At 37.5% G+C, this 12,572-nt stretch overlaps 1 protein-coding gene across 1 annotated transcript; it reads left to right on the top strand.

Annotated features, from left to right (window-relative positions):
• The first annotated feature begins 582 nt into the window (after nucleotides 1-582).
• On the top strand, nucleotides 583-12,157 carry LOC100371735 (acetylcholinesterase-like). Its single transcript, XM_078011699.2, has 8 exons — nucleotides 583-1,093; nucleotides 6,626-6,782; nucleotides 6,871-6,948; nucleotides 7,474-7,592; nucleotides 8,648-8,821; nucleotides 9,311-9,978; nucleotides 10,701-10,876; nucleotides 11,556-12,157. The coding sequence occupies exons 1-8, from the start codon at nucleotides 740-742 to the stop codon at nucleotides 11,678-11,680; spliced, it is 1,851 nt and encodes a 616-aa protein (XP_077867825.2). The 5' UTR covers nucleotides 583-739; the 3' UTR covers nucleotides 11,681-12,157.
• The last annotated feature ends 415 nt before the right edge of the window (nucleotides 12,158-12,572 follow it).

Raw genomic sequence — 12,572 nt, 5'->3', positions numbered from 1 at the left:
TGATTATGTGTCACATTATGTATGTACATAAGTAACCGATTATGCGCTAAACAAAATATGTCCATGTACAACAGACCCACTTCCGAAAATACAAAATTTCGATGCATTTAAAACATTAAAGCGGGAGGGTCGTCACCTGCGCACGCGCGGGAATTGAGTCCCAAGCGACGATAACGACACACGCTAAAAACGAAAGGCTCATGGGTAGACGCTTGTTTGTAAACAATGACACGCTATGGCCATCTGACGCATGCGCAGGTGATGACTCTCCCGCTTTAAACTCGGTCATCTTGAATTGGATATTGAAACAAGTGCATTTAAAGATGACGAACACGGCTGGACTGACGGACGGACACACAGACAGACGGACGCACGCACGGATAAAAATGAAACTAAGTATTAGTAAGTTCCCGTATTTGGACACTGTCCAAGCGAGTTTTACACACCAGCCAGTCTAGCCCACCCCAGTATGACAATCACCGATTGTATTATTTATGTCTAAGTGTGTTTGACTTAGTTTGGGAGTAAACACAATAAATAAGGTTAGAAAATAGGAACTAGGTTACGGGCGCTGAACTGGGAGTCCAATATTTGCATGACAATGTATGAACGGGGTGAACGTGAAGAAATTACGCCATATTTTGACCGTTTATAATGAGTCATATTCACCCGGTCAAGGATCGGTGGTGTATAAAAGCAAACAAGAGAGTCGAAGTATTTTAAAAGATTGTTGAGAATCATGGAGTTGAAATCGTGTTTACTGATCGCTTCACTGTTTGTCTTGGCTGCTACCGCAGATAGACCAAGAGTGGATGTTTCTACCGGTACGTTGATCGGCACTGTCACTGAGTTTAGCAACGAATATGTTGACGGTACACACACAGTGCATGTGTACCGGGGTGTCCCGTATGCTGAGCCACCTGTTGGCGAGCTGAGGTTTGCTCCACCGAAACCCAAAACACCATGGGAAGGGGAATACGATGCTAAGGATTTCATCGCTGCGTGCATACAACCATGGACCCCAACGGTACCGATCGATAAGATCCAAGATGAAGATTGTCTTCATTTAAACGTGTTTGTACCGAAAACACAGGTGAGTTCAAAGATGAAATATTGACAGAAATTATTAAAAAAAAATAGTATAAACATGTATTAATTAATTTGTAGTAACACGATTTACACTTTACTCGCTGAAAAATTCATGACAACATGAAGACTATTTAGCTGGAGGCGGCACATATTGCACTACTGTCTATACCAGTGGATGTAACGGCCTGACGCTACCCAAGGCTGGACTCGTACCTTAAAATGTAATAGTGGACCGCATGACTGTCGATACCAGTGGATTGTAGCGACCTGACGCAATCCAAGGCTGTATTATTACCTTAAAAGGTAAAATATTGCACCACTGTTGATACCAGTGACGGTTAGCGGCCTGACGTTACGTAAAGCTGGACTATTACCTTATAAGGCATTATATTGAACCACTGTTGATACCAGTGGATTGTAGCGGCCTGACGTTATCCAAGGCTGTACTATTACCTTATAAGGCATTATATTGAACCACTGTTGATACCAGTGGATTGTAGCGGCCTGACGCTATCCAAGGCTGTACTATTACCTTATAAGGCATTATATTGAACCACTGTTGACACCAGTGGATTGTAGCGGCCTGACGCTATCCAAGGCTGGACATTGCCTTTAAAAGGTATTATATTGCACCCCTGCGAATACAATGAATGTTAGCGGTCTGACTACACAATGCTGGGCTCTCACCAATGTCGATATCAGTGGATTTTATGATGTCATCACTGACCATTATTCGCCATAATCGAATCTTATAATCTCATTGTACCTAGTCCCGTACCTTGCACACAATCTTGTATTCGTGACCAAATACAGAAGAGGGTACTCTCTGCGCCACAAAGGCATTCCCTTTCATCTTTATAAGTCTTTATAAATTTCAATCGCAGTTGATTTCAACCAGTCAATCAACAAGCACGGTGCGCAGCTACGTCATTTGAAAACGTTCCAATATTATTCAATTGGCCAATAGAAACCCCTCATTTTAATTTTAATTGAATAAATAAAATATAGATTGTAATACATATGGATGTGTAACATGTCGCAACAGGTTTTACACTCCAAAAGTTATGAATATTATCTGCTGAAGTTATTTAAGTAATCTAATTCTCAGCAAAATAAATTAAATTTTCGGCAAATTTGAATAATAATATAAAAGAGAACAGGTATGTGAGGAATACTCTTTTCTAGCTGTCAGTATGTTGAGAGCCTAGTCATTGAACAAATATACAGCCATTTTAGATGATTGTACATTGAATGCTTTGTAATGATAGATTGGTTTCATTCACGTCAATGCAGACAATATTTACTGTGTACGTGTTCGTCTATTGAAGGTGATACTGCACATTTACTGTGTTTATTGACATATTTACCTTCCCACTGTTTTGTGGGTTCTCTCAGTAGCCGGGATATGTTGTGTGATTTTGGCTCCACGGCCAGTGTGTAACTGTGACGTTCATTGGTTGATAATAATGCTGCTAATTTGAATATGCTAATTTTCTGAACAACTTGTGTGTTCTGTGGGAAGTCGTATTTTTGGACGTAATATTCTTTATAATACCGAATGTCCAGCAGTCAGACAAGACAAGTACTTTCAAGAGTAGAACACAAGTTGTTTATTCGTGAACATAACATAGAAGAGCCCTGAAACAATTACAATGGATGCTTATATACCCTCGTGGGGATTCTGAATTTGAGCGGGGAAACTTAGATACAAATATACAATACTGTGATTGGTCAATAAAATGTTGTGGTGTTGCCTCTCATGTTCGCTCATAACACAGTGTTCAAGGTCGTATCCCGTTTTGTTACATTCAAGCTGAGGCGGTATAAACGATGTATATAGCAGTATAATAATATAAAACGATACACAATATCAATAATAATAGTAAACAATAAACATATTCATATCTATTTCCGACATGTTCTCTGCACGCGCTGTATCAACCGACAGTAGCCACAGAGACAAACATGTGACCACACGTTCTTCATGACATTGGAATAAATTCACAAGGTTAATAAGCAAAATCTAACAGTTCTAGACTATTGAGAAGAGTACCCACGGACTCACGAAATAAAACAAAGATAATCGGGCTATACTCCCGGCGCAACAAATTCTCAATTCAAACTGAACTAGAGGTTCCTATTGGCCGATTGTGAATAACATTGGAACGTTTTCAATGACGTAGTTGCGCACTGTACCCATTGATTGAAAATCACACATCAACATGCATCCATGTAATCAAATTGCCGAGGTGGATTTCCTTTCTAATAACCCACACATCAGTTGCACACACACATGTATGTGTGTGTAGCTTTTTAAAATTGATTTTGTGAGCATTTTTTGAAAATTCATGAGCAAATTTCAATTGATATGAAAAATAAAATAAAAGCTAATGTATTATAATAATTTAAAAAAATGCATTCACGTAAATTTTCGAAAATTCGACTATTTTCAGGGCACCACGTCAACAACATTTCATTGAAGTCTGCTTGGCTATCAGTTTTAAAAGCTGGTAGTCCGATAGTAATATTGAGTGGCTCGTCAGCTTTAGTGGGTACTTTACATAGCCGTGCAGGTTTAGTGGGTACTTTACATAGCCGTGCAGGTTTAGTGGGTAATTTACATAGCCGTGCAGGTTTAGTGAGTGCTTTAAATAGCCGTACAGGTTTAGTGGGTACTTTACATAGCCGTGCAGGTTTAGTGGGTGCTTTACATAGCCGTGCAGGTTTAGTGGGTAATTTACATAGCCGTGCAGGTTTAGTGGGTACTTTACATAGCCGTGCAGGTTTAGTGGGTACTTTACATAGCCGTGCAGGTTTAGTGGGTACTTTACATAGCCGTGCAGGTTTAGTGGGTACTTTACATAGCCGTGCAGGTTTAGTGGGTGCTTTAAATAGCCGTGCAGGTTTAGTGGGTACTTTACATAGCCGTGCAGGTTTAGTGGGTACTTTACATAGCCGTGCAGGTTTAGTGGGTGCTTTAAATAGCCGTGCAGGTTTAGTGGGTAATTTACATAGCCGTGCAGGTTTAGTGGGTGCTTTACATAGCCGTGCAGGTTTAGTGGGTGCTTTACATAGCCGTGCAGGTTTAGTGGGTGCTTTACATAGCCGTGCAGGTTTAGTGGGTAATTTACATAGCCGTGCAGGTTTAGTGGGTGCTTTACATAACCGTGCAGGTTTAGTGGGTGATTTACATAGCCGTGCAGGTTTAGTGGGTGCTTTACATAGCCGTGCATGTTTAGTGGGTACTTTACATAGCCGTGCAGGTTTATTGGGTGCTTTACATATCCGTGCAGGTTTAGTGGGTGCTTTACATAGCCGTGCAGGTTTAGTGGGTGCTTTACATAGCCGTGCAGGTTTAGTGGGTAATTTACATAGCCGTGCAGGTTTAGTGGGTGCTTTAAATAGCCGTGCAGGTTTAGTGGGTAATTTACGTAGCCGTGCAGGTTTAGTGGGTGCTTTAAATAGCCGTGCAGGTTTAGTGGGTACTTTACATAGCCGTGCAGGTTTAGTGGGTACTTTACATAGCCGTGCAGGTTTAGTGGGTACTTTACATAGCCGTGCGGGTTTAGTGGGTACTTTACATAGCCGTGCAGGTTTAGTGGGTAATTTACATAGCCGTGCAGGTTTAGTGGGTGCTTTACATAGCCGTGCAGGTTTAGTGGGTGCTTTACATAGCCGTGCATGTTTAGTGGGTACTTTACATAGCCGTGCAGGTTTAGTGGGTGCTTTACATAGCCGTGCAGGTTTAGTGGGTACTTTACATAGCCGTGCAGGTTTAGTGGGTGCTTTACATAGCCGTGCAGGTTTAGTGGGTGCTTTACATAGCCGTGCATGTTTAGTGGGTACTTTACATAGCCGTGCAGGTTTAGTGGGTGCTTTACATAGCCGTGCAGGTTTAGTGGGTGCTTTACATAGCCGTGCAGGTTTAGTGGGTGCTTTACATAGCCGTGCAGGTTTAGTGGGTGCTTTATATAGCCGTGCAGGTTTAGTGGGTGCTTTATATAGCCGTGCAGGTTTAGTGGGTGCTTTACATAGCCGTGCAAAAATTGAAAACAGATAAATATAAGTAATAGTTTTGTGTTTATGATACGTATAGTTTTAAAGACAAATTGATATTCAAAAAAGTCATTCTGGTAAATGTTTAGTATTTCAGCTGGAAGACTAACTTTGGAAATGGAGTTTACGGTCTGTGTGTCTTGCTTTAAAAACCCAAAGCCCTGACATGCTATCTTTAGTTTTCTTATATTTGGTATCAGGTTATTGACAATATACCAGACTTTATGTTTTATTACATCTTACAAACTATTGTCTTCGAAGCTACGCGAATGTTGTAGCTTTCGTTTTTCGTTTGGCAGTGTTTTATTCGTTGATATACACTGCCAAACATAGACACATTTTAGAGTTTGAATCATTTCAATTTTATTTGGAATATGAAAATATATTTTTAGATGAAAATTAACTGTTTAAAGAGTGTTGTTTTGTGTTTTGACGTTGACAATTATTAGCATTGCTATACCGGAAGTTATTGCGGTGACAAAGGTAAAATAATTGTAGTTATTATCATAAAAGTTAACTAAATCAGCTGGCAGTTTTTAAAATAAATTAAATTTAGCAGTTTTAAATGAAAATGACAAAAGTATTCACTCATACCAACTTTTTCAATAGAAGGTGATAGACTTCTATTCATAAATCTTAAGAGGCTATAAGTTACAAAGTACATATGCTATATATAAACTACATGACCTACATTGCACGATTTGTAGTTAAGTTACGCTTTACAATCTGCAAAATGACACTCCAAGACACGTATATCCTGAACAATGACCAAAAGTAGAATAAAAGTTATTATTGGTTTCTATTTATTTGTTTCAAAGTGGTATAAAGTCTGTAATGATGTGGATACATGGAGGGGCTTTGTCATGGGTTCTGGAACTGAGCCTCAGACATGAGACCAATGACCAAAAGTAGAATAAAAGTTATTATTGGTTTCAATTTATTTGTTTCAGAGTGGTGTAAAGTCTGAAATGATGTGGATACGTGGAGGGGTTTTTGTCATGGGTTATGGAACTGAGCCTCAGACATGGGTCACATGACCGAAAGTAGAATAAACGTTATTATTAGTTTCTAATTATTTGTTTTAGAGTGGTATCAAGACTGTAATGATGTGGATACATGGAAGAGGTTTTGTCATGGGTTCTGGAACTGAGCCTCAGACATGGGTCACATGACCAAAAGTAGAATAAAAGTTATTATTGGTCTCTATTTATTTGTTTCAGAGTGGTGTAAAGTCTGTAATGATGTGGATACATGGAGGGGTTTTTGTCATGAGTTCTGGAACTGAGCCTCAGACATGGGTCACATGACCGAAAGTAGAATAAACGTTATTATTAGTTTCTATTTATTTGTTTTAGAGTGGTATCAAGTCTGTAATGATGTGGATACATGGAAGAGGTTTTGTCATGTGTTCTGGAACTGAGCCTCAGACATGGGTCACATGACCAAACGCAGAATAAAAGTTATTATTCATTTGTTTCAGAGTGGTATAAAGTCTGTAATGATGTGGATACATGGAGGGGGTTTAATGTCTGGTTCTGGAACTGAGATGTATGATGCCACTATTCTATCTGCATTGAATGACGTCATCGTGGTTACTATCAACTATCGTTTGGGACTGTTTGGCTTACTCAGTACAGGTAAAAATGACGTCACAAAATCTACTCAGTATTTTGTAACTAGTTTCCAAATTACAGAATTCATTAATTCAATTATTTGTTGATGCAGGTGATGAAGAAGTACCCGGCAATGTTGGTTTTTTAGATCAAGTAGAAGCACTTCGTTGGATTCAACAGAATATTGCAGGTATATATTTGGTTCAAAATTGACCTCAGATATTGATACAAATACAATAGAGATTCTATGTACTGGATGTGCTACAGTAGTCTAGAAAATATATAGGATGACATTTTGTATTATACATGTATTAAAATACTGACAGCCTCCCATAGATAACGTATGATATTTTGTATTATGCATGTAGTAAAATACTGACAGTCTCCCATAGATAACGTATGATATTTTGTATTATGCATGTAGTAAAATACTTAGTCTCCCGTGGAGAACGTATGGTATTTTGTATTACGCATGTAGTAAAATACTGGCAGCCTCCCATTGAGAACGTATGACATTTTGTATTATGCATGTAGTAAAATACTGAGCCTCCCATAGAGAACGTATGACATTTTGTATTACGCATGTAGTAAAATACTGACAGCCATAGCGCAAATGCCATGTCATTTCTACAGAGCATAGTTTCCCATAGCGCACATGCCATGAGTATTGTCTGATTGTTGGTTTTTCACGAAATCCTTGTACTCATTTCTATAGCATTCGGTGGTGATTCTTCCAGAGTTACAATATTTGGTCAGAGTGCTGGTGGTGGAAGTGTACATATTCACACCATATCTCCTCTAAGTAAAGGATTGTTTAAGAGAGCTATTATACAGGTGAGTTTTCAGTAACGTACCCAAATTGGCCTCTGGTGACAGGAAAAGGCTAGGTGTCTTCAGAGTAACAGCTGAACAAAGTTGACCATTCGCAATCTTCACACATATAATTTGAAGATCAGATTCAAAATGGCCAACGGGCAGTAATTTTGTTTAAATAAATGCTGTTCTGAAACAATATCTCTGACACAGCTTGACCGAAACTTCAAACACACAGCAAACAACTTAGGATGCATATGCACGTGCATTTTTTAAGCGATCCGACTCACGATGAGCGAATGACGACGATTAAAGTAATCAAAATCAAATTATGTCATTCTAGATTTCGTTCGAACTTTACACATTCTTATTATACATCATGTCACACTTTTGTTTCGCTGAAACATTGATTTGTGGCATACCGAGTCTTAAACATTAAAAATCGGTTTGTAATTGTCGTCAATGAATGCCATTCGTGTCACATTCATTCATCTTTGTCTGGTTTGTGTATGCTCCGGGCTTTCCAGCTGGAATCAAGACAAATGGGACTTTGGAGAGTTATGTTCGATTGTACTGGAGGTATGACTGAACTTGGTATACATAACAAATCACATCCTTACTATCTCACAAATAGTGGATTTCTCTGCTATGCGGCACAAACGGGCTAGCAAGCACCCTCTATAGTGGCTACATATTGCACTTCGGCATTCCTAAATATGCAATATTTCAACCGACAAATGTCACTTATATTGTTTATTAATTCCCGCCAAATACTTACTATTGAGTGACATATACCGGTATATAAAATCACTACGACCTCAAATTATTAGGGGATACTGATTACTTATTCCATTGTAACACAGAAAACAGTAGCCTCTTCTTTTTGGTAGAATCTTCTTCAGTTAACATATTGTTTAAATTGTTATCCTAGGTAGGATTAATGTCTGGCAACAAAATCGGTCATGTCTATTAATGACAAATCTACATATTTGACGGCAATTAATAAACAATAATACTAGGGGTGAGCCACAGTTTTTAATATCTTAACTTAACATTTTATCCGATTTTTTGCACAGAGTGGTTCTGCATCCTTGCCTGGAATGTGGCAATATAATACAACATTGTCTAACCTGATTGCCCATGGTGTTGGCAAAATTGTTGGATGTGACGAGAATACTTCCAAGGATTTAGTTGATTGTATTCGTAATGTACCAGCTGACCAGTTAAGAAATATATCAGACCCATCAAATGTAAGTAATGTAATGCATCTCCAGAGCTATTTCATTTATACATGTCTTCATCAGTTTCAAAATGTATATATACACTCTACCGAATATACGCACATCTATTTCTTTTGTGATTCGATTGTGGCTGACTAGTGGTCATTTTAATGTGAGCAATTCAATCAAAAACTTCTGGAACCGGTTCGCGGTAATGTATGGATGCATTTTGTTCACACTTGATGCTTACATTGGACATTGTGGAAATTTCATACCCGTCTGTCTGTTTTTCAGATCAAAATCAAAATGGCTGAATGGTGGCCATTTTGTTCCAATGAATACTAAGCAAAATCTATCATGAATATTCATGTCCGAATTGTATATATAAATCATACGTAATGTCACACATGTATTCATTTGATGATACAATTAATAATAGTCGAATGGTCGTCATTTTAATATTTTAAAATTATTTTTAATCTTTTTGATTACTGATATTAGCTTTCTTTCCTTTTCTAGGGTTTACTTGCTAATGCACTTGGAATGCCTGGAGTTCAATTTGCATTTCTTCCTACAATCGATGGATATTTTATTACGGAGGATCCAATGGATACAATTTTTAAAAAGAAGGCATTCAATGACGTGGATTTGATGATAGGTACAGTTTCCAATGAAGGAATGATGTATCTCTTCTCCCTCTTTCCAGATGCAGAAAGCGAAGGTCCTCTGACATTAAACAAGACTACATACGAGGCAATGTATCCCCATTTCTTCTTTACTATACAGCCAAATGAAGCAGTGTTAGATATGACTAAACTACTGTACGTTGACTGGGCTCATGTTGATGAAGAAAACGCCAATTATTTAGATGCATTAAGCCAGATGACAAGTGATGTATTCTTTATATGTCCCATTAACCGTGCAGTACGTGCCGGTGTTGAAGCCGGACTCAATACATACGTATATCAAATGACACATGTACCTGCAATGACAATATGGCCTTTGAAAACTGGCACAGCCGTGCATGGTGATGAACTAGGATTTGTTTTCGGTTACAACATGCTTTCCGAGAAACAGATGGTACTTGGCGGAGATAACACAACCATGTTTAAATGGACTACAAGTGAAGTAGATGCTGAGCTGTCTTTGCAAATCATGACATACTGGACTAATTTTGCTAAAACTGGGTGAGTGCAACCAATTTGGTTTAGTAGATTGTGATACGTATATGCTGTTTAGTCATATATTTAACATACTACATGCTTTTCGCATACTCCTAATACCGCATATACCAAATCCGTAAATAAAAACATTTTTTTCGGTCAATCATTTGAAAAAGAATTTTTAGACTGTTAAGGATAATATGCACCTTTTTAGGCACTTTTTAACTAAAAGTCACTTTTTTACTTTCACATCATGCTGTGAAAATTTAATTTCTTTATTGTCAATACAAATGTAATCATATGACGCTCAGGGTCCTAGGATTCCTGACACTATTCCAAAATTTCGCGATTTTCACCAACTAGCGAAATTCCCGAAAAATTAAAGCGGTTTACAGAACTTCTGTCATTGAAATGTTGTTTGATTGTTGTATCGAGGCGATGAGCAATATACATTTATACCGACACCATTCCTAAGGAAACGTTAGGTTAAATTAAACCAATTAGCATAGAGTCGTTTTGCGGATTTCATGAATTTAAAGTTGCCATATTAACTATTCTACATAAATAACACAACAAGATGAATCTCATCTAATGTTTGTCAAAATGAATATAACAAAAACTAGACATACACCATACATTCACAGTACCCACTTTATGATATGGACATGTATACACATTAGAGATTTGTTTGAACAGTAAATAAATTTATTTTCAAAATTGTACATTTATATATATATATATTCCAGTAATCCTAATCTCAGTTCACTGAGTGACGAATCAAATGACGATGATTGGCCAATGTTCACCATACCTGGTTTAGCATATAGAGAGTTATCACCATCCATGGTGAATCGTTATGCATTAAAGGCAAGACAATGTGTATTCTGGGATGAATTTGTACCAAAACTTCTGCAGTATTCTGGTGAGTTGATACAAAATGCTTCAATGATGTTTCACGGTATCAGGTTTATTTATAAGGTTCCTAGTAATCACATGACTGGGTAATTGTGGTAGAGATACAATACGTAATAAGAGATTGGTACAACTAAAGTGTTTTAAATAGTATAATATAATATGTTTACTACAATCGACATATCATAGGTGACTGGCAAACGCTCATTCTTGCCTGCCAAAATAGTTTTTACCCCATGAACTCTGGCAAAATACAGCAACACGGTCTGTAGTTGGGAACTATGATTTGACTATTCACGAGTAAACCAAATCAGTGCGTGTTGTCGAAGGAGGAACAGAGCGTCTGCTTTTACAAGTTTATTGATTGATTCCGTGTAATGGGAGGGACGCTGACTAAATTGCAGGTTACTGAATACTATGCAGAGATATTTAACACGATTTTCTTGTTTCACAATGATGAAGCATCAAGTAGAATAATAAGCATATGTGAACACGTCTTATTTACATCGTACCCGTGTTTCAATCTCGCGATTAGAAATGCAGGTTCATTTATATATTGCTCACAATACTAATTTGTCTACATATTTGTTTGTAAAAATAATAATGTGTGTTATGAAGCCCAGTATAATGTATTCACTCAAAATAATGCATTCACACATGGTTATGATGTTTTTTTTCCTCTCTTTAAGGCGAGTCATGTGACCAGAAAGAAAATTCTATATGTACTTCTGCTGCCGCCCTGGTGATCTCTTCGGCAGCAGTGCATCTATTTTGTTGTACTGCTGTAGCACTGAAAGTGATTCTTCCCTTGTGAAAAGATACAGTCGATCCAGACATCTTGGTTTGCATGGCTCTGAACGGAAAAGCTTCTGAATTGCCAGTTTAGTGTGTATTTACATACATATGGCAATACAATGAATATATGCTTATTTTTGTGGGGTTGAATGTATTTAGCTTTTATTTTTGCTTGTTTTTCACCATTTTTTCATTCCATGTTGTGTTGTTCATGTGATCGTGTATTCATTCACAATTAGTGGTAGTTGTACACTATATCATATCTTTTAATGTATAAGAAAATTCGCTGATCTGGAATCCCCTCTATATCCAATTAGATGTAATACCTTTATTGAGTGTGGTATATCCAGCAACCTTGTGTGGCATTTACCTAACTATCCCGAATAGCGCCCTCACCGTTCACTTTAATTGACTTGGCTGTGTGAACTTTCATCTCTTTATATGCTATTTTATATATGCCGCAAGAAAATAAAGATTCAATATTATTACCAACAAAGATTCATTTGAACTGTTGTGTGTGCTATGTGTTCAAATACAGGCAAGAACAGTACTAGTACTATACCAATTTCAATATAAAGCAACAAGAAAAAGCCTTTGATTATGCAACTTGAAGTTCAACCTTAACAAATTGTACAATGAGTTAGTACAGTACATATCCTATTTTTTGTTGTTTACGTTTTCACTTCCACGGATTACATAATTTTTGCCTGGTTATTAGTGCCAAATATTTTACATATGAACGCTTCCTATTCTGTTTTGTGTAAAACGTGTTATTTTCTAGTGATGCCTCAGCTAAGCCTTCTAACGGAATCGCACAGGGTTATTTTTTTAATCCACTAATAACATTGGTTTTATTGTTATCGTTTGTAATATGTCATCTCATCCAATTCCACCTCGGAGTGTCATTCTCA

This window comes from Saccoglossus kowalevskii, chromosome 12 (genome assembly GCF_978046115.1).
Source record: "Saccoglossus kowalevskii chromosome 12, keSacKowa6.1, whole genome shotgun sequence".
Classification (NCBI taxonomy): Eukaryota; Metazoa; Hemichordata; class Enteropneusta; family Harrimaniidae; genus Saccoglossus; species Saccoglossus kowalevskii.
The sequence above is the reverse complement of the archived record's forward strand: the minus strand, read 5'-3'. Positions and strand labels throughout refer to the sequence as shown.